This window comes from Podarcis vaucheri (assembly GCF_965113315.1).
Source record: "Podarcis vaucheri genome assembly, chromosome: 9".
NCBI lineage: Eukaryota > Metazoa > Chordata > Lepidosauria > Squamata > Lacertidae > Podarcis > Podarcis vaucheri.
Genome location: NC_138767.1, coordinates 46,272,649 through 46,295,150, shown reverse-complemented (window position 1 = coordinate 46,295,150; position 22,502 = coordinate 46,272,649). Strand labels below are relative to the sequence as shown.

The following is a 22,502-nucleotide window of genomic DNA, read 5'->3' as shown; positions in this document are numbered from 1 at the left end:
CTTTAATAGCTGCTAAACCGCTAATAGCACTAATCCGCTAATAAGGTTGCTTCGCAAGACGAAAAAACCGCTAGACGAAGAGGCTCGCGGAACGGATTAATTTCGTCTTGCGAGGCACCACTGTAAGATCTTTTTCAAAAATAAAAACATTTTCCCCTTTGGCAATATGTGCTCCTTCCTTAGCCCTAAACATATACCTGGGTATTTGAAGGATCAGAGGTGATTTTTCTCTTTCTAGCAAAGCTGGAAGCTCAACTTCCTCTCTCCTTCATTCCTGCTGCCCAGTTCTCAGGTTACTGAAGCAGAATCAGAGCTAGTGTTGCTTAGCGCTGAGGGAGAACTTGCTCCCACTGTTCCACAGAAATAATTGTGCGCAACATGAGAGGACTATTTGCTGACCTGCTCTGGCACCCAAGGGGTTCTGATGTTTGCCTGGTGCCCACCTGGAAAAGTTGCACAGGCTCATTAAGCTTATTCATCATGGGCACCACCAACTGGGCACTTCAGAGCAAGGCCAGAAGATATGGGGACGCAGATGGTTTTCCCATCTATCTGCTCAGTGAAAGGAAAAAATCTGCCCAGATATATTCCAGAAGGATGGTTAGGATGGAAGTATAAATAGATTTTGGCTTTCTGTAGCACATGATGGGGTTCTGAGAGGACAGACCACAGGGGAAAGACACCAGGCTAAAACTGGGAAAACTATATATTTAGAAATTGGCTTGATAAGCTGAGGATGTAACAGCATTTGGGGCTACAGTGGACATTAACATAAGAACATAGGAAGCTGCCCTGTACTGAGTCACACCATTGGTCTTTCTGGGTTAATATTGTCTACACTGACTGGCAGCATCTCTCCAAGATTTCAGCCATCATTCTCTACCAGCTCCACCTGAGCTAAAGTCTCGCAAGCAAGCAAGCAAACAAAATAAATGGACATCTAAATGAGATTTTATATGTTTGCTTATGAAGATGGAGAGAATAATAGCGTTTCTCAAACTGGACAAAGTGTGCTCCAATACGCTTTTATACTCTTACAGTCTTTAGTCCAGCAACAGCAGCATCTTCTTCTGTCTCCGAATAACAGGATAGGGTGCCCTTATCCATTCACCATGCAAAAGCTTGTGCTATTCCAATAAATGTGTGAACCTGAGGAGTGCATGAAATAGTCCTTAATCATAGGAATGGGGTTGCTAGATTTTAATATTGGAATGTTTGGTGGTGGTGGGGTGTTTGGCGTAAAGTTGAGAACTGAAATTTGCACCTACAGATTGGCTACAGTCAGACATTATCATGAGAGGAACGAGCCAATGAGATGAGGAAGGGCCATAGCTCAGTGGTCAGAGCATCTGCTTTCCCAGGTGTGATCCCCAGGTATCTCCAGGTAGGGCTGGGAGATACGCCTGCCTGAAACCCTGGAGAGCTGCTGCCAGTCAGTGTAGACTGTACTGAGCTAGGTGGATCCAGTGGTCTGACTCAGTCTAAGGCAACTTACTTTGTTCCTAACCAAGCCTCTGTCCAGGCTTATGCTCCCTTTCCCAACTCTTTCTCCAGCGCAGCTGTAAGTCTGGAATGGAAGCTTTCACTTCCAATTTCAATTAACCACAGTTTAGCATTGCACCTTAACTCTAAACTAAGGTTGATCTTAATCATGGCTTGTTGAGAAAAAACTAGCTTGAGACAAGCTTGGCCTAAAATTGGTTTTGGACTGCAAGAAGATCAAACCTCTCCATTCTGAAGTAAATCAGCCCTTAGTGCTCAGTGGAAGGACAGATCCTGAAGCTGAGACTCCAATACTTTGGCCACTTCATGAGAAGAGAAGACACCCTGGAAAAGACCCTGATGTTGGGAAAGATGGAGGGCACAAGGAGAAGAGGACGACAGAGGACGAGATGGCTGGATAGTATTCTCAAAGCTACAAACATGAGTTTGACCAAACTGCGGGAGGCAGTGGAAGACAGGAGTGCCTGGCGTGCTCTGGTCCATGGGGTCACGAATAGTAGGACACGACTAAACAACTAAACAACAACAAGAACAAAATTGGTCCCCCCCTTTCTTTTTTTAATCACTTTAGTTAAGATTAATCAGTTTTGGAGAAGAGGGATGAGGAGCAGTGCATAAGCCATAAGGGAAGCTGGATTCAACCCTGTCATGATAAACAACAGTTTATTGTCATATTTGGAAGCAGCCAAGGGAAGAAAGGAGCTCACAGGGAACTCTTTCTTTGAAGGTGGCCTGTCCCCTTCCATTTGACATGGATACCTAGTGTGGCATGTGTCACACATAGAAGCCCTCCATTCCCATCACTACATACCACAGTTTATCTGAGCACAACCACTGTAAGGTTCACATGGAATTAAGGGGCATGGAGAAGAGGGAGAATGGAAAAGCACTGGCTGCATGTGAAAGTAATTACCATAACTGTAAGAACATAAGCTTGCCAAAATGTGAATGAATGACAACTCTATTGACCTCACACTCTTTTAAGGAACACATTTGATATGCAAAGGAAACTGATATGTTAAGGTTAAGAAGGCATTCCCTACATAGCGGTTAGGTCACACATTTTACTTGTGTTTATGCACTGGAAATCAGCAAATCAAATTCATTTTGCTGAGTTTAGGAGGCACTTTTACAATACACTTAAATCCTTAAAAAACAACCCTCAAACTACTTCCTGCATGGCAGTGTTGCACTGACTTCAGGTTATACGAGTTCAAATGCTAATACATGATTAGGTACCCCATTCCTATTGTTTTTAATTTCAGATGTCATGCACCTTGGAGGAGAGCCCGGGTTCTTTGCATCTCTATGGAAAAGTTGGAAATCTGTGCCTGATAGTATGCACCCTTAAGTCTTTGGCTGTTTGCAGGAAGGGGATGAGATGCAACTACCAGATGTTGTGTAATTAATATATTGTATGGATGATAATCTTAATTATTGCTTCCTGTAATCCATGCTGCATTTTAAAAAAGGAGGATATGGAGGATCCAGGAAACGACAAACCTTTGATGTCTGTATCAGCTAAATTGGTGGAAAGCACTACTAAAGACAGAATTATTAAGCACAGAAATATAGAATAACAAGCCTTGCTCAGGATGAATTATTTTCCGAGGCCATTCCAATCACAGTGATTTGTGGGGAGGGGTGTTGAAATAAACAAACAGAGATGTTATTCACGTGGGTCATCATTTTCCTCTGAGTTGGCTGTGGAAGCAGGGTGTAAGTGCTTCCAAACACTATTGAGACAGATAGAATGCAGATCTTGTGGTTGCTAAACACTCCTAGTATATATGTGATTCAAATATATAGGAACAGATAATGAGATTATTTTGCTGGTCCATAGCAATACATTCCCATTAAGATCAAAATCTGAATTTTTTTTTAAACCCTTCTTCCTTTTTAAAGAAAGATTATCATGTGGAGATACAGCAGTTGTTAGTCATATATGAGAAACAGAATGGCAATCCCAGGAGATGTTGGGATTGAAATACCAGTCTTACCTGACATGAGGTGTTGGGTTTCCAGTGACTCTGCACTCAAGCAGGACCTTCCTTCCTTCCGCAACTTCTTGACTCCTGAGTTTCTGGGTAAATCGAGGGGGTGAAGGTTGACTGTGTATCTCTTTTGTGACCTGGTACAGGGAAGCATTCTCACTGGCCTTGCAGTCTTCTTTCCTTTGGAGCACAGACTCTCCAGTATGAGTGTCTTCAGGCACCTCATTCGCAGGTGTGATCTCTGGGCATGTTTTGTCAGGGGTTGGATTCCTTATGGAATTAGGCATGGTTGGTTGCTTGTTTTTAGGAGAAAGATACCCACTATCTGGAGAAGAGGAGTTTCCGTCAGGGCTCCTGACTCTTGTCTTGGCCGCTTCACGAAAGATGGAAGAGAGTTCTTCAATTAAAGTAGCCGCTTTGTCACACATCTTATTCTTGAAGGGAACATCACCTGCAGAAGTTGGTTTGGATTTGGGGCTCAGCTTTTGCATGCTTGGACCACACCTTTCAGCATTTTTTAGGCTCCGAATGAAGCTGGGTCTTGCAGGCAGCAGGGAAGATATGCTGGATGGTTTCCCAGTAACATTGTGAATGTTGTTTGCTTCCTGAGAATACATGTTCTGGTCTGGGAGAGTTTGAGCTGAAATCAGTAGTGAGTTTGGGCTGGTCACCTGAGTCCTATTGGAAGTGTTTTGACTATCCCCATTGGTCTCAATGGAAGAGGCATTATCTAGTGAGTTTGGAGAAGTGTTGAAGTAATATGTGAACTCCTGGTTTGTGTTCCCATCCTCCTTTACAGAATTCACAATAGATGTGTGAGCAAGTTCCAGGCTTTTGCTTATTTCTTCGTCACTAAGAAAGGCAGATAGCTCATTTGAAAGTTCCCCATCTGGTATGTCTGATAGGGAATCATAGAAGAGTTCATAAGATGAGGAATCCTCAGATGTGTTTTCATGGTTTCCCACATGTGTGCTCTTCTCTGCAGAATATGCCTCCATCATTAAAGGCATTGGAACAGTTTGCTCACAGCTTCTGTCCTGCATGCTGGAAGAGAATAAATTCTGTTTTGGTAAGGACCACACACTTTTTGTCACCTAACTACTCCTTTTCATTCACATATTATTAGCTCCAAAACCAGAGAGAAAGCTGAAAAATCGCTGAAACCCTTATGGACCCTATGGACCCAGGTGAAATTATAATTTAAAGGTACAATGTATTTGACTACTACAATGCCAGGGTCCCTGTAGTTGTTCTGTGCCAGGCATAAGCAAACTTGGCCCTCCAGATGTTTTGGGACTACAACTCCCATAATACCTAGCTAACAGGACCAGTGGTCAGGGATGATGGGAATTATAGTCCAAAAACATCTGGAGGGCTGAGTTTGCCTATGCCTGTTCTATGCAATTGTAATGTGGAGGAGTGGAGGTGCGAACCCAGTTCCCCAGATTACGAATCTACCACTCTTAACCACTACACCACACTGGCTCCCGGGATAGAAGGGCAATCCCGGGGCATTTTGCTGCCTGAGGTGAACATGCAGAAGTTGAATGGGCTAGAAGTTGATTCCTAGTTTAGCTTTGGTGACAAAACAACATCTTTGCACTAGGAGCAGCAGGTTAATTTAGGCAGCTCAGAGCAGCCTGCATGGTACACAAATCTCTGTCATCAAACGGAAGGGAATGGCTAAGGAGGAGGAGTTTGGATTTGATATCCCACTTTATCACTACCCTAAGAAGTCTCAAAGCAGCTAACATTCTCCTTTCCCTTCCTCCCCCACAACAAACACTCTGTGAGGTGAGTGGGGCTGAGAGACTTCAAAGAAGTGTGACTGGTCCAAGGTCACCCAGCAGCTGCATGTGGAGGAGCGGAGACACGAACCTGGTTCTCCAGATTACGAGTCTACCGCTCTTAACCACTACACCACACTGGCTCACAAGGTCTCAAGGCACTCAGGAGGAACAGTAGTGGGCCTGCTGCTGCCACACATCCTACCATTTGCCACCTGAGGCAGCTGCCTCACTATGCCTAATTGTAGAGTCGGCCCTCATGCACTATAACCTTTCAACAGATTAATCTAGTGGTTAAACCAATTAGCAGGTTGCAGTTATAATTCTGGGTCATTTTAGTTTAGAAGACAACAGCTCATTGGGGCATAATAGCAGGTTGTAGAATTTTGAATGGTATGAGGAAAGATCAGAAATTAAATATTATTGTTGTTGTTGTTATTATCAATTAATGTATATACTGTTTCATTACCAAAGTGGCTTCAAAGCTGTTGACAAGTATTAAATCAATTCTAACATATATTTTAAGCAGAGATTGGATGACCATCTGTCATGTATGATTTACTTGAGATTTCTGTATTTGCAGGGAGTTGGATTAGATGACCCTTAGGTTCCCTTCCAACTCTACAATTCTATGTTTCTATCTATAAACACATAAAATACAACAATAATACATTTTTTCCACTTCTCAAGGACTAGAAAAAGAGAGAAAAGCTTTGTTCAACACACATTGTTATATATTTTAGAAGTATATTAAAAGCATTCAGGGCTTTGCAAAGGAAATGGAAAAATTTCATCTGGAAATGTGGGTAGACCAAAAGCTACCGTAAATGAATGCATAACGGCATTTCTGTTTGAAGGCAGGCGTTTAGATCTAAATTAACAGCCAGCCTAGTGACGGACCAAGCTGGTTTAGCAAGACAGCACTGATTCTTCCACTTCGTTTTTCAAAGCTGCATATCACCATATGCCATACTACTTTTCTTCCGTAAGAGATGTATGACCTGGCTGACAGTCATAAGATGCAATCGGATGTATTTTACATTGACTTGTGTAAGCTCCTGTTACATTTAGCAGCTCCTCTGGGGCTTATCTTGCATGAAACTCTTAACTGATTGGCAGAGTGCTTGAATCCTTGGACTAGCCTGGGCATCTCTTAATATCTCTTTTCTTTCTCAGTGCCATATCACTGTGTAACCGAGCAAAAAAGAAAACTATTAGGAAGCTGAGCTCTTTGCCATGAGATTTTAGCACCTGAATCTCTCAGGCAACAAATCTGCATTTTGTTTATTCTGGTCTCTCTGCTTCCCTTTTAATCCAATTTGTGTAACAAACTACATGCAACAGTGAGTTACCCAAAAAGACGGTTACCAGATTTTTTTCAGTGAATCCGGGAACACTTTTCAACTTCAATTGATTTTGTATAGGAACTGATTTGTAAATTCGGGGACTGTCCCCGGGAAATGGGGACATCTGGTAACCTTAAAAAGCTTTAAATCTGAACACAGTTGTCCGAATCACAGTTTAAGAACTTTAGAAAAGAACGTGAGAGATTAAATACACATTTCCAGTTTAATACAGAGCCCATGAGGGAGGTTGAATACCGACAAAGTTTCAACATATGCAAAGGCTTCCCCATTTATTTTGAATGGGTATGAGCATTATGTATCGCTTTGCGGACACTCACCTGCCCCTGATACTGAAGTGTATGTGGAAGCCTGCATAGATGGGAGCTAACTCATCAGTGTGCACACTGACGTCTGACTAAAACAGGTTTCCTCAAACTTGGCCCTCCAGATGTTTTGAGACTACAATTCCCATCATCCCTGACCACTGCTCCTATTAGCTAGGGATCATGGGAGTTGTAGGCCAAAAACCTCTGGAGGGCCGAGTTTGAGGAAGCCTGGACTAGAACTTTGGGTTGAACCTATCCTAACCTCTTGCTCATGAGCTATTCGACAGTGGAATAGACTACTTTAGAAGGTGGCGGCTGCTCCTTCATTTGATGTTTTTAAGCAGAGGTTGGATGGTCATCTGTCAGGGGTTCTTAAGCTGTGATTCCTGCATTGCAGGGGGTTGGACTAGACAACTCTTCCAACTCTTTAACTCTATATTTTATGACCTGAAAGTGGGTCACAAACCTTAAACAAATGTACTTGTTGACAAAATGTAAGCTGAGGTATCTAGTGACACTTGACAAAATAAACTGTATTATGAATAAAACTATTTAAAATATTCATAGTTCATTAATATGGCTTGTGCAACCATATTTTTAGAATAATTTTGTTAATTTAGGAAGCAATATCCTGCAAGCAGATGCACACCAATCTGCACACAAAACAGTAAATAACTTGGTAAATACTAAAGGCATTTCAACAAATTCCACATTAATATGTGTGTTTGTTCATTTTTTTATTGGATGCCTCAAACAATTGTTATATAATAGGCAATCTTGCAGTTAAAATGGCTGCCAAAGACCTAAGGCCCAATAAAATAATGTGTCACCGTACCAAAAAGGTTGGGAACCACTGGTCCAGGGGATCAGCTGTCAAGGCTTCTGGATAAGTGCCAGAAAATCAGGGCTAAACTTGGAAATTGTATGTTTCATATGCTTATTAAGGAAATAATCCAGCCCAAGGCAAGTCCTTTGAAGTCCCATAGATTTCAGTGGAATATATTTTAGCCCTTGTCATGTGGTATATGCGTGATGAGGCCACCATGCAATTAAAGGAAAGTTGCCCCAGACCACTGGCCCCATCCCTGATATTGTGAATAGCCCTGCCTTCCAACATCCATGTATTAAACACTCATGTCTGGACACTGGAGAGGGAAACCTGCTTACATAGATCTCTGTGCACATATCTGATAGTGAGACTTCCTCTGTTCAGATGTCCACACTCAATGTGTTGGCATTGTAGGAGTAAGTTTAACTTAACTGTATGGAGCCCAGCTCACCTGTAACTCTGTAATTAAAATCAGTGGGATACCAATTGTTGGCCAATTGGTGTCAAAGAAAGACAGAATTTTTTTATGTACGCTACAACAGCAGCAAGAATACTCATCGCAAAGTATTGGAAGACACAAGATCTACCCACTCTGGAAGAATGGCAGATGAAGGTGATAGACTGGCTGAAATGATTGGCAGAATCCGTGACCAGGGGAAAGAGACGGCGGATGAAGATTGGAAGAAATTTATCTTAAGAAACATTGTAAAATTAATGAATGCTAAAATGTTGAGGTTTTAGAAAAATGGGGATTACGGCTGTAAAAGATAAAGTAAAAGAAAAGAACAAGGTGAAAATTAGATAAATTTAAGGGTGAGGATTTGCTGAAACAAATTTGGAAACGGGGATGCAGAAAGGGAAGGTATGGGGAAGTCGCTGAAGTAAGGTTTAAGAAAAAAGGATTTGAAATTATATATGTTTGTTTATGTGTTTGTTTGTTTGTTTGCATTGTTTTGTGTTTATATAAATTGTGAAAAACCAATAATTTTTTTTTCAAAAAAATAATAATAAAATCAGTGGGATACATGAGCAGTTAACGTTGGCTGGATCATGCCCAAAGTTTTTATTTTAAATGTTTTTAATACTCCTCTATTTTTTAAAAAAAGAAACACCCCCAATTTTAAATAATAGTTATACATGGTATATATTTCTTAATACGGTAAATGTGTGTTATTTTTCAATTTTTTATTAAATATGATGCTTGGCATCCTGTTGGCATTAGTTTTTCCATCATATTGGCAAGTGAGCAAGATCTTTGCAAGGCTCCAGTGCATGCAAGCAGTGACAGCTCTCCTTCCATTCAACAGTGAATGGGCACAGAAAAGTGAATTGCAATGAGGCAAATTATTCCATGTGGGACAATGCATTCAACAATGGGGAAGTTAGGGGTGCTCCAGACCCACTGGAATTGGTTTACATCCATTTTGCAATCCACTGAACAATAAAGCAAACCTGGCAAAAATGTGTCTTACCCATTCATTCTCAGATAGTCCATACACAAAGAAAGGATAAAAATTCACATCCAGAACAGCCAGCTAATCTGATCGCAAGTGCCTAAAATAGATACCGAAGCAAATATGTTGGCACCTGGCAATGTAACTAGATTACTAGAAGGTGCAACATTTCTTCGTTTGTGAACAAAATGCCAAGTTCCCTACAGGGCACCGCAATTATTTGGCTCTTCTGAACTTTTGTCCATTTATTTTGATTGCCTGTAAAAAGGCTTCACAACTCTAACAGTAAGCCTTCAAGTCTGCGTGCTTTGAATTAAGGTTTGCCAACCTACCCAATTTATTTTGGTGGGATTAAGCGCTTCATTCAATGCTGCACCATGGCCAGAATGTATAGCTCTGCAATGTTATCCAGGAAATCCACTTTTCCTTTGCCAGGACTCTGCGTCTTTAAGTCATATCTATTCTAGTTAAAATAACACTTGAACCCTATCAAATAGCATACATGATCATAATTAGAACTAGGCTATGAGCTATTTCTAGACTCTTCTGATTAGACAGCAGCATATTTATAAATGCTTTCCTCATCTCTCTAATGAGCTTATTGGCAATGGTAAAACAATGTACTGTACAGTTTGGAAAAAGAGATGAAAAGTACATGTAGCTAGCCTGTTATTTCATGCATTTCTTGATTTTTTAAAACAATATTCTCAGGCCTAAATGCGATATTCTACAAACAGCAATAGAAAAAATCACAGAAACTTTAGACCATCAGTTATAAATATGCTTACTTAAACATTATAAGTTATTGTTTGAAAGGCACTGATAATTCATATAATGAATCTAAATCAGAATATGTTTAGCACTGTTAAAAATAATGTTCAAGATCTGATTTTCTAGTGCGATCAGGAAAAGGAAATGCATAGGACAAAAACACAAGCAATTAATTATGTCTATAATTAGTTTCTTAAAAAATTAAAATCAAATGCTTTCAAAAACATTATGCAACCAGAAAGCGTGGCAATAGTCAATGAAATTTATATGTAGCGAATGAAATATAACATTCATACATGGACAAAATTAAGCAGAATTTAATAAAGAACCCAAAAGGATCTTACAAACCTTAAGTCAGTGTGAAGAATTTCATATAGAATAAATTTCAAGCATGGAAGCTCTTCCTCCTTTTGTCTAAGAAAGCTGGAAGTTGCTTTAGCTATTCATTCAGGATTGCTTGGTCCACAGTATCGAGGTGACTGTGGCCTCTGAGTTACATCTGTCTTCTCTGACTATGTAATTCCTACCCACTCAACTATATTTGGTAACTGAACTCATGTTTCAGCAGGACTGCCACTATCTGGAATTCCAGCAGAACGAACATTGGGCCAAGATGAACGAGCAACGTCTGTGTGTGCTTCATGCTTATATATCCAAGGAGTTGTTGGAGATTACAAAAAGCAGTCTAGTATTGTTCTTTATACCAATGCTGGAAGTTTCCCCCCATAACTTTGTAACAGCTAGCCTGAAGAATTCTGTAGGGGTTGAGTGATACAAAATAAATTTCCATAGAAAAGTTTACTGCTTTACTTCAAGGCACGCTTTTGGTAACTAGGTGTAAATTAGTCCAGTACTTTTTTGCTATCAGATTGTCCTGTTGCAATGCTTACACACACAGTATTCAGATAGGTCATGGGTAGGCAAACTAAGGCCTGGGGGCCAGATCTGGCCCAATCACCTTCTAAATCCAGCCCACGGACAGTCGAGGAATCAGCGTGTTTTTACATGAGTAGAATGCGTCCTTTTATTTAAAATGCATCTCTGGGTTATTTGTGGGGCCTGCCTGGTGTTTTGACTTGAGTAGAATGTGTGCTTTTATTTAAAATGCATCTCTGGGTTATTTGTGGGGCACAGGAATTCATTCAATTTTTTTTCTTCAAAATATAGTCCAGCCCCCCACAAGGTCTGAGGGACAGTGGACTGGCCCCATGCTGAAAAAGTTTGCTGACCCCTGAGATAGGTGCTTAGGAATGAATGATGCTTATTTTTCTTAGTTTGTCAACAACATGATTTTTAATCTTTTTTTGGGGGGTGGGGAATGATGCAATGTGTGCTACATATGCTACTACATTTGCATTTTACATTCTAGCAGCAGTTCTCAAACTTTTCTTGGGGGTAGGGGAAGTGGAAATGGATATTAATTTATATCACTTAGTGCAAGTATCATTGTCAAAACCAATGCCCACGAAAACTGAGGCTGCTGAAGCGCCAGAGACCTGGAAGACCTGCTCCCTGCCTTGCATCTGGCCTGGGAAGCTGGGGCCCTGACTAACTGCAGCTACAAAAGCTGAGAATGCTAAACAGACTCTTGAGCTGGGGTATTATTTAGGTACTTTTGCTGGGGGACATTGTTGCTGCTTTTGATATTATTATTTTTTGCATCTACATTTTAGATCTTATTAAGATTTATGTTGAAATTGTTTAATTTGCTTGTGTATTTTTTTAATGTTTTATGTATTTTTATGACCACTTTGTTATGTTTGTAATTATGTATTTTTTCAAGTCAGCTGCATTGAGCATGGTTTTAACTATGGAAAGGTAGAATACAAAGAAAAGTACGTATGTATGTACAGGCGGAGACCATTTTGCATGGGGGTTTTGTTTCTGATTCTCGTGTGCATCTGTGCAGTGTGCATAATCTTGCTCCACCCTGTTCTGCCCTGCCACATTTCTGGGTCACTTCCGGATCATGTGTAAAATAGCCGCTGCCTGTATATTACCAAAAACATGCCCCCTAGCCCATGCATCTGAGAAAAGTTCCTTTAACTGGTAAAATTGTGAGGTGGGGATTAATAGATGACACTAGTGCTGTATATATACATGAACAGACTCTAAGCCAGGGTCTTGTACTCCCTGTTTTATAAATACTTTGCTTTGTTTAGTCATGTCCAACTCTTTGTGACCTCATGGACCAGAGCACGCCAGGCACTCCTGTCATCCACTGCTTCCCGCAGTTTGGTCAAACTCATGTTAGTAGCTTTGAGAACACTGTCCAACCATCTCGTCCTCTGTCGTCTCCTTCTCCTTGTGCCCTCAATCTTTCCCAGAATCAGGGTCTTTTCCAGGAAGTCTTCTCTTCTCATGAGGTGGCCAAAGTATTGGAGCCTTAGCTTCAGGATCTGTCCTTCCAGTGAGCACTCAGGGCTGATTTCCTTCAGCATGGATAGGTTTGTTTGTTTTTTAAATAATTTTTATTAACTGGCCAATCAAATCAAATTAAATCACATCACATAAATTCCGAATTACAAAGCCGAATTTTAAATTTTGTTGGGGGAACCCATATTTCAAGATCCGAAGGGGGATTCTGATCATCTTCTTGTTACTGCGTTAATGTCCAAATCAGTCCAAATCAGTCCAAACAGAGTTCATAATTCTATCCAGTCTTATCTTACTGTTTCCACATCACATCTTGTTCATATATTTTCTCTTTTTTCTTTATGATCTCTTCTGAAAGTCTCCGTAAGCCGATAAACACCAATAATAATCCTGTGTGAATTTTCCCGTTCTTCCAATCCTTAAATCAAGATGGTTTCCATATATCATCGCCTTCACAGATAACATCGCTCTTTCCATCATTAATCTCGCAAAACTGTCGCTCTTAAGTCCCTCTGAGGAGTTTCACCCACAATATAAAAACAGCTCTATTTCTCTATTTCTCCTCCCAGACTCAAGACCTCCGACAGAACTTCCCAATATGGCGACGGCATTTTTAACTGCATCATTCCAAAGCTCTTATACATTCCACACTCTTCTTAAAACATGCTTTGGTTTGAAAGTTTATCTCCACACAGCCTTAAATCCACAGCTTAAGTCCTTAAAACGACATTTCTGACTTGTGAGGGGAGGGGATTCTTGTTTAATCACATAAGGAAAGAAAGGAAAGTTTCCCCCCCTCCCCCATCCGTCATTTGCCATACCGAATCTTGGCGTATCTTCTCATGATTTCTTCTTGTTCCTATCAGAGATCTCTTCTGTTAGCAGTCTTTACTCCCCCTCCTTCCTTGAAATATGTGCATTCCTTCATCCAAATTGTTTCTTTTGAAGTTCTTGCAAGTAGTGGTGCAGATCAGGGATGGCGTCTAGGAGCGCCGAAATCCCACAGGAGGGCTTTGTGCCTAGTGCCCCCATCCCCACAAATTCGGGGGTGGTATAGGGCACAGCAGGCAAGGGCAGTCCCCCCCACCATCCGGGGGGGTAGGGGGGCTAATTACTCCCATCATAGCCTCCAAATTACCTCGTGTGGGTCGGAGAGATGTTATTGTCAGCCATCTTCCTATGCGCCCCCTAGTGGCCCCCCAGCATGAATAGGTTTGATCTTCTTGCAGTCCATGGGACTCTCAAGAGTCTCACTCCAGCACCATAATTCAAAAGCATCAATTCTTTGGCGATCAGCCTTCTTTATGGTCCCGCTCTCACTTCCATACATCACTACTGGGAAAACTATAGCTTTAACTATTTGGACCTTTTTTGGTAAGGCGGTGTCTCTGTTTTTTAAGATGCTATCAAGGTTTGTCATCACTTTTCTCCCAAGAAGCAGGCGTCTTTTCATTTTGTGACTGCTGTCACCATCTGCAGTGTTCATGGAGCCCAAGAAAGTAAAATCTCTCACTGCCTCCATTCCCCCCCCCTTCTATTTGCCAGGAGGTGATGGGACCAGTGGCCATGATCTTAGCTTTTTTGATGTTGAGCTTCAGACCATATTTTGCACTCTCTTCTTTCACCCTCATTAAGAGGTTCTTTAATTCCTCCTCATTTTCTGCCATCAAAGTTGTGTCATTTGCATATCTGAGGTTGTTGATATTTCTTCCGGCAATCTTAATTCCGAGTTGGGATTCATTTTCGCATGATGTATTCTGCATATAAATTAAATAAGCAGGGGGACAATATACAGCCTTGTCGTACTCCTTTCCCAATTTTGAACCAATCAGTTGTTCCATATCCAGTTCTAACTTTATAAATACAGCCTTGGTCAAAATGGCTTCAATCTGAAAAATAAATTTAAAAAATGTAACCCGTCCCTTGCCTATGTAACAATCTAATTTACACATTAAAGTCTTTGGCAGAATCCTGAGTGGGCTTTTGAGTTCTTTGTTTGGTAATGACGGCTAGAACAGAGAAAGTCTCATTAAACTACTTGTATAGGATTTCACTGTGACTTTATTTACAAAATTATTGATGAGTTAACTTTTGGTCAAAAAAAGTGTCCCAAAGCGACTTTCAACAGAAAACGCTTGAAGTTTAAAACTTTAGAGCACTATCCTTACAAATACAGCATCCTTGGCTCTTTTTTGTCCTTACCTCTGTCCTCCTCTAAATTTATCTTTCTGTACTAGACACATAGTTGTTTAAGCATCATTCCTCCCCCCCAGGAAACCTGCGGGAATCACCATAGCTCAGTGGTAGACTACATGCTTCACATAATTAAATCCCTGACATTTTTAGCCTCCAGCCTCTAAGATCAGGTAGCAGATGATGTGAAAGACCCCTGCCTCGAACCCTGGAAAGCCAGTGCCAGTCTGAGCAGAAGACAGATGGACAAATAACTGGACCTGCTAGAAAGCAACTTCCTCCCAGTGCTGTGCCAAAAATATCATCTTTCTTCTGACTATTCGCCATCAATTAATGAGAAAGGAAATTGCATCAGTAAATCATCAAAGGGGAGTAAAGAAAGGGGCAAACTTCTCATGGGAGGGCTGCAGGGTTTCTTTTTGGTGGTCATTCTTACTTTTGAAGTAGCCAAGTCGTGTTTGTGAATATGCCTCCTTTCATTCCACAAATCATCTCCTCAGGGTATGTATGTAGCCTTCCCAGATGCTCATGCTTCACTTAAAGCCCAGGGAAAGACATTACTAGGAAACACTTCCCATAGGGCCTTTTCAGTTCAGGAAGTAGGGAGGCTGCAGAGATTTGTTTATTGGAAAGAAAATCCACAAACGTAAGGCCATCTCAAAATTTCTAAAGAAATTCAAAAGTAATTATTTTTAACTATTTTTATTACTTTTTATATTTATTTAGCAGGCAACAACCAGGAACATAAACAAATATGCAAACAGAACATACAAAAGAAAAACACATATTCCATGTTGTACAATGAAGTTCCAAACCACAATGTAAATATCAAAGGAAAGAAATGCAGAAACCACGTGTTTAGGCAGTCATCTAACACAATGTCTTCAGAGCTGATTCTAAAGTCCCCTGAGAATGAGGCAGAAAATGGACTTTTCCGTAGAGGAAGAAAACTTCTAAGAACTTGGAGGACAGTTTTGATACAGCACTGCTTCCTATATAACCCTGGGAATTGCCGTTCTGTGAGTGTGGCTTGCAGATCTCCAACACAAAATTCTAAGGAGCCACATCAAGCTACCATTCCTGGATTTTTTGTAGTAGAAGCCATGAGGCTTAAACTAGTACAGAAGCAGTGTAAAGCTACTGTGTAGTTAGACATACCCTTGCTGTCATTCTTTCTCATTTTCCCTGCGATCTTCCTATTTTTCTTCTCTCTCTACCCCCCCCCCCCCGTTGCCACTTGTTCAACATAGCTTAGGACACTTCAGAATTTTAACAGTGAGTCAGTACTGGAGGAAGGCACACTTGGGTGATCAAATAAGCTTTCAGTGGTTTAGATACATACTCAAGTCTGAAATCCATAAATTTTTAACTTAATGCAATTACAGCAAGAAAGATGAAGATTTTACATTCAAAATAGAGACTGGTCAACACAGTGCAAGCATATAGCCTACATATAGCTGATACAGCAGATTGCTCTATCTCTTTCCTAAGCAGCTTGGTCAAAGAAGTTTCTTTCAAAAAAAGGGGGGTGGAAAAAATAACAATCAATGACATTTTTTAACTACTGTACATATATAACATAGGGACTGAATATGTTACATCATATAGCTCTGCCAAATTTGCACTTATTCCTGTCAAGTTGGTGTAAATATTGCAGCACCTTCAATTTGAATATGCTTAATCTAAGGCTACACTGGGGGTGCGGGGCACAAAGGCAAAATAAAATTTATGGGCACGTGGCTGCGGTGCTGGAAAATGGCTTTACCATTAGTGGGTTTCCATGAGAGCCCAGATGGCTCATGTATGGAATTAGGATTTATTCCTCTAATGATTTAATATCCCTTGACAGTTAAAAAGCAAAGTGGAGCTTGCAGGATTTAGATATAAGGTGAAGAAGCACGAACTACAGCTGAGCTATAAAGTTCCTTTGCCATTGAAATCCAAGGAACTTCCTGGACAGGGAGGTGAAAGTGATACCACGGAGGCTATGCAAAAGTCCCTCATAGCAAAATAGTGTGAAGAGCAGAGGGTGACTCGTTTGGATTCTCCATCAGTCAAAGCTTTGTGTACGTATATGCAGTATATTCCAGAGCTGTGGGGAGATACTGCCCCCTAAAAAACCCCCAACCAAAAACATTTCATATCAGAGATAGAAAAGATGACAGTCCTAATTTTTCAAGTCAACATTTTCTGGCTCTGTAAGATTCAATTTAGGGATTATTTTCTGATAGACTCTAAAAGACTATAAACCACAAGTGAATCCCACATGTGTTCATACTCAGCACACTGAGAACATTCCACAGAGATTAGATTTCATTTTAAAAACAGAGTAAGCTGCCAGTCCTCATCATCACTGTGGGGAAAACTTTCTCCAATCCCAGGAACAGAGGAAAAGACGGTGAGTAAGCTCACAGTTGCCAAGGCCAGGCTGCTGCATAGGAATTTGTAGTGTAATTAGAGATGGAAATCTTGAAGCCATGGGGAAAACCTGCTCTTTTTTGCCAGGGGAGGGTGTTAATTTTGGGGGGAACTTGGAAAACAGGACATTGTTACTCCAGGAACATCAAATATATTATGTATTACTTGGTTTGTCCATACAATTATAATATTTGATATATTAAGTTTTAAAATATGGTTTGTTCATGCAACATTTACAAATTTACTAAATTAAAACACCTACTGTACATTAAAAGAGGAAACGCAAAAGCAAAGAAGACACAGAATCCTTCTTCTGTATGAAAATGGAAGCATCTCTTGGAAGCAGACAAGCATGTTGCTCTTGCATTTGAGAGCTGTACAGTACTGCTTGCCCTCAAGTATACAGGAATTGTAATGATTTGATACTGTATGCAATCTTGCATTAAGAAACCCCTCTTCCTATTACACTCTTCATAAAGCATTTTAAGAGAATAAAGTGTTTGATGAGCACCATCTCTTCAACATTTTATTCATCCTTCTAAAATAAAATATTTCATAATCAATCTTTTCAATGGTTCAGCTTTGGAGTGGAGAGAATAATAGAACCATAGAGTTGGAAGGGACCATGAGGGTCATCTAGTCCAACCTCTGCAATGCAAGAATCTTTTGCCCAATGTAGGGCTTGAACCTATGACCTTGAGAACAATAGTCTCAGGCTCTATGTGTGGAGGAAATACACATTATGTCTTTGGGGAAAATATAACAATCTAGGATGGCATGATTTAATGCATAAGCATCGAAGAGAAACCAGCACATGACAGAATTCTTTCATTGCTTGCTTCAACTCTGGTTTTGTGGAAAAAAAATACTGGTGGTGCCATAGCTCACTAAAGACCACGTGTACAAAGTTCTAACATGCTGAGGAAAATCAGCAGTCTGCCTGATTCAGGAAGGGCAATATATGTTTGGGGAAATGATAATGTGCACTGCGCAGGATAATATCTGCTCACCTGGAACTCCTGGTGGGTGGCCATTGCTGCATGGCGTGGCAGGTTCAGGGAGGCTGCCAAATTTCCAGATGAGGCCGGGGGAGGGGTGGCTGGCACTGCCCACCTCAGGCCGTGTTGGACCCTCAGGTAAGGGTGGGCAGTGCCCGCTCAGCCAATCAGAGGCTGGGGCTTGGGGCTGCAAGCAGTCCATCCCTAGCCTAGTGAAGGGGGGGTCAGGTGTCGGCTGCCCTCTTGGCCAATCATCATGGGATTTTCGGAAGTGGGCACATTGCTTATGGACCTTGTTATGGTTAATTCAGTTGATGTATTTTGGGGGCCAGGGAGGAATTTTCTCCTGCAAGCAAATTGGCCAGCTTGTAGGTTTTCGCCTACCTTGTAGCAACCGTCCCAACTTTGGCAGATTAGGCATGGGGCTGCATCCTTAGTCACTGGGGTACCCTGTTAGGATCCAGAAATGGTGGTTCTGTCCGGGAGTCCACTGGTGGATCAATGAGCCAACACACCTATCCCAATGGCGGCCTGTGTGGGGTCATGGCATCCAATCTATGTTGGGGATGACTCCCCAGCACAGGTTTGACCCCACCAGGTTTCTATCAGATACAGTGCTTTTTTCTAAAAAAAAATTAAATGTTTAGGGGTACTCTCCTTTTCCTACTCATATTGAAATACTGTCCCCTCAATGAGGCCATACTTAAATTCACAAAATGTTTAGGGGTATGTGTACCCCTGCATCCTCCGCCCCCAGAAAAAAGCACCCAGGTAGCAGGCAAGCCCAATGCCTTAGCCAAACCTACTCTTTCCTGTAATCAAAAATGTAGCGGCCTAATTCAACCCAACAACAGTCTCCTGTGTCATTCTTGAGGCCCTCCCTTCATTATGTGCCCGTACTGGCAAAAGAGGCTGCAGCAACGTGTTTGAATATATATTTTATTTATTTATTTATTGAATTTATATCCCGCCCTACACCCGGGGGGTCTCATATCCCTTTCGGCATGGATCTAGGATTTGCCCATTTTCTACTGGAAGCATTAAATATGTCTGGGAAGTCATAGCTTCAACTTTCTTGGAAATGTTGATGTCTGTACAGCATTACTATGCTTTGCATACAAGAGATCTCAGACTGAACACATCTCCGCGTTCTGCCGGGAAGGCCTCTGTCTGAAATCCTAGAGAACTACTCCCAGTCTGTGTGTAGACTGTGCTAGATGAACCAATGGTCTGACTCAGTATATGGCAGTTTCCTAAGTTCCACTTTGCTCATGTACCATACATTTTAAGCATATTTAAAGCACACACCTCACCCACAATCCTGGGAACTGTAGTTTTTTGCAGGGTGCTGGGAACTATAGCTGTATTAGGGTTATAAACTACAAGTCCCAGGATTCTTTGAGGGGCAAGGGTTACTTTAAATATATGATGTGTTGGAAATGAATTCCCTTGATTTGAAACAGGACATGCCCCAAACATTTTGCTCCCAGAGAGGAAGAACAAGGCGGTACCCCACTTCTATGAACGGAAACCGATTGGCTGGCAGTTGACTCTCACTTCAGCCTTGGGGATAGGACAGCATTTTTAACCCCCTGCCCCAGGACACCAGGCAAGAAAAGCCATGTGCCACACACAACAGATGACAGGCTCAGAAGGAATGGCAGGGAGCACCTCATTTTGTCTAATAGGATCACCCTAATTACCTGTATTTCTTTATAGCAACAGTGAGTTGTGAGGTGGGAATAACGAAGGCGGGGTGCAAGCCCTAACATTTGTTCCAAATGCGATTTACTATATGATTAAATCTGAAAGGGAGTTTTATCTCGTGCGAGTTTATTACGGAACGGGGTGACTGCTTGAAAAGACACTTCCTCGAATTTCCCTATTATGAAGAAGGAAGATGATAAGTGATTTCATTTTCTTCCTACCAACCACTTGTGTGTGCCAGTGAGCTTGCCTATCAGGATTTCTACCTTGCAAGTATGAAAGGCAGTTGGCATTAGACAAATGCGGACAGCTGCGTACCGATGACAGAAGCTGTGTGCATGCTTAACAAAGATGACAGTGTAAACGGATGTGGGCTGCGCTCTGTGGGGAAACAAGGGAGCAATTTCTGCTGTGGGAATGTGCCAAAGTACTCAATATTTAACCAGCCTTTAACCCGCATAGCGTCTGACTGATAAAATGCCACAAAAACAAACAGATAAAGGGAACTCTGGCAGAAGGCGAGGATGGGAGCAAGAGAGTGTGCAAATGCTGAGGGAAATGTCTGGAAGGCACTTGGCGACTCAGGACTATTTTTGGAAAGAATTTCCACAGAGTTGGAGAGTCCTCGGGCTCCCCCCCCTTTCTTATTTGATTGGCTAATAGACAGGTGCTCCAGAAGGTGATGGCAGAAGGCTTCCAGGCCTCCTTATATGTCATTTCAGTTACGATGATAATGACTGAGACCGTCAGTATTTTGCGGGAAGGATTCCAAATGCATACTGGAACTTTGAGTTCGCACAGTTAAAGTGGATTTAAAGCATTCTCCTGCCCTACTGCTACAAACCAACATTTTTTGATGGTTTGGCAAGTGCCAGTAAAAGCATTGAAAAGTTGTGAAGTGAACACGACAACAGGAAGATGTTTCCAGCAAGGAAATAAATATGAATGAAGGATGGATGGATGCCCCATAAACAAATCAAAATGAATGCTCAGTAATGACGGGACATTGTTGTTTTATTTGTACCTCACCCAGCGAATTGGGTTGCTCCAGTCACTCTGGGCAGCTTTCAACAGATATAATATCGTAATAAAACATAAAATATTAAAAACTTCCCTATATAGGGCTGCCTTCAGATGCATTCTAAAAGTTGTATAGTCTAACCACTAAGTAAGTTAAGGTTTGTGTAATCAAATAAGGATGAATGCTGAATAAAGAGGTCGTGGGGGATCCCTTATGGTGTCAGGTCAAAGGCAAATTACTTCTCTTTCACTGAGGTGGCGATAACAATGAAAATGGACAGCAAAACCTCACTGCAGCAGAAAGAGTGTTTGTAACAGCAGTATATATGAACTTTTTACAAGCTGAAAATATAACTCTGCAATCCTATAGAAGCAAACCCATCTGAGTTCAATTGGATTTATTCCCAGGTGAGTATAAGGATTGCAGCTCAATGGGACTAACTTTTGTGCAGTCAGAGGAACACCGGAAGATGCCTTGTGGAATCCGCTGCCAATAGACATTCAGCAGGTGCTTTCTGTTCTAACTTTTACATGCCTGCTGAAAAAGTTTCTATCCCATCACACTGATGCAGGCAATAAAGAACACACATTGCCACAACAGTTTTATATGCTCACATTTTCATATTGTTTTACATATAATTGTTTTTTATACAAATAGTGGTCTCTCTCTATATATTTATAAACAAACATACCCTACCTGGAGATGCCAGGGACTGAACCTGGGACCTTCTGCCTGCAAAATATGGTCTCCTCTCCACCACTGAACCAGAGCCCTTCATGCATTAGATTCCCAGTGATGCTTATATGCATTCCTTTGCTAATGCCCAGAAGCCTTGAAACGGCCCATCTTTTAAAATTGTACAGAGTAAGGTGAGCAAGCCCATATTATTACTTGTGTGCTTAATGAAGACAACTGTTTCCTTTGAACTGAGACTTGGGTTAACGATGTATTTGCAAGAAAAGCTGAAGAGCAGCAGCAGCTGTTTACTGTCCGCAAGAGCTCCTCAACTCTGTCCCCCTGCCTAACGGTGGATTAAACTACAGTAAGCTGTTCCTTTGCCCTTCACTTTTTTTTTTTTTTTTTTTTGGCTTGACACTATTTTCTTCCGAAATATTTCTGGATAATGTGAATTCCGACGTGTGTGCTTTGCGGTCTACGTGTGGTGTGAATGCAGGTGAACGTGTGGAAAGAGAGCCCTCCCGTCTCTCGGAAGGGGTTGGACCCCCTTCACTTTCCCTGGAGTCCCTGCAACACCTCGCAATTCCCCTTTTCTGACAGCTTGCTGCGGAAACCGCTGGTGCTCTTTCTTCCTCATGCGCTTTCTGTCAGGGCTGCCTCGCTGTCAACTCCCCCTTTTCCCGCCTCCTATATAGCAAGCTGCTTCAGGTTTCCAGTTTTCCCGCAATTTGGATAGCTTAGAATTAAGTGCTACTCAGAAGGAAGCCCCCCACTTTCTTCCACGTGACTCCCGCGTGCACTCAAAACATGTCGGATTAATTACTCAGGCAGCTTCCCGCGAAAACTCCCCCCGTTTCTAATCCCCGCCGTTGAAGAAGCAGCAGCGCACTAGCGCCCCCTGGAGCCTGCCTCTTTTTTACATTTTTTTTAACCAATACAAATACGAAAACCATAACCACTTAGCTGGCGAGTGCATATGAACCACGGCTTAGGACTGTTTGCTGAGAATGGGAACTTAAATGCGGATCCAACACAACACCCCGCCCCGCTTGGTAAAGTTACCTCCTCGCGCAGCTGAATCAGTCATCACAGGACTCTGGA

The 22,502-nt window shown here is 41.6% G+C and overlaps 1 protein-coding gene across 1 annotated transcript in view; it reads right to left on the bottom strand.

Annotated features, from left to right (window-relative positions):
* PALLD (palladin, cytoskeletal associated protein) overlaps positions 1–21,547 on the bottom strand; it is a 221,924-nt gene extending 200,377 nt beyond the window's left edge. Inside the window, exons 1-2 of the mRNA XM_082237221.1 lie at positions 21,420–21,547; positions 3,504–4,541 (exon numbers count right to left, since the gene is read on the bottom strand). Coding sequence (XP_082093347.1) covers positions 3,504–4,541; positions 21,420–21,532 — 1,151 coding nt within the window. The 5' untranslated portion in view covers positions 21,533–21,547. The remainder of the gene's footprint in view (positions 1–3,503; positions 4,542–21,419) is intronic.
* Between the last annotated feature and the right edge of the window lie 955 nt (positions 21,548–22,502).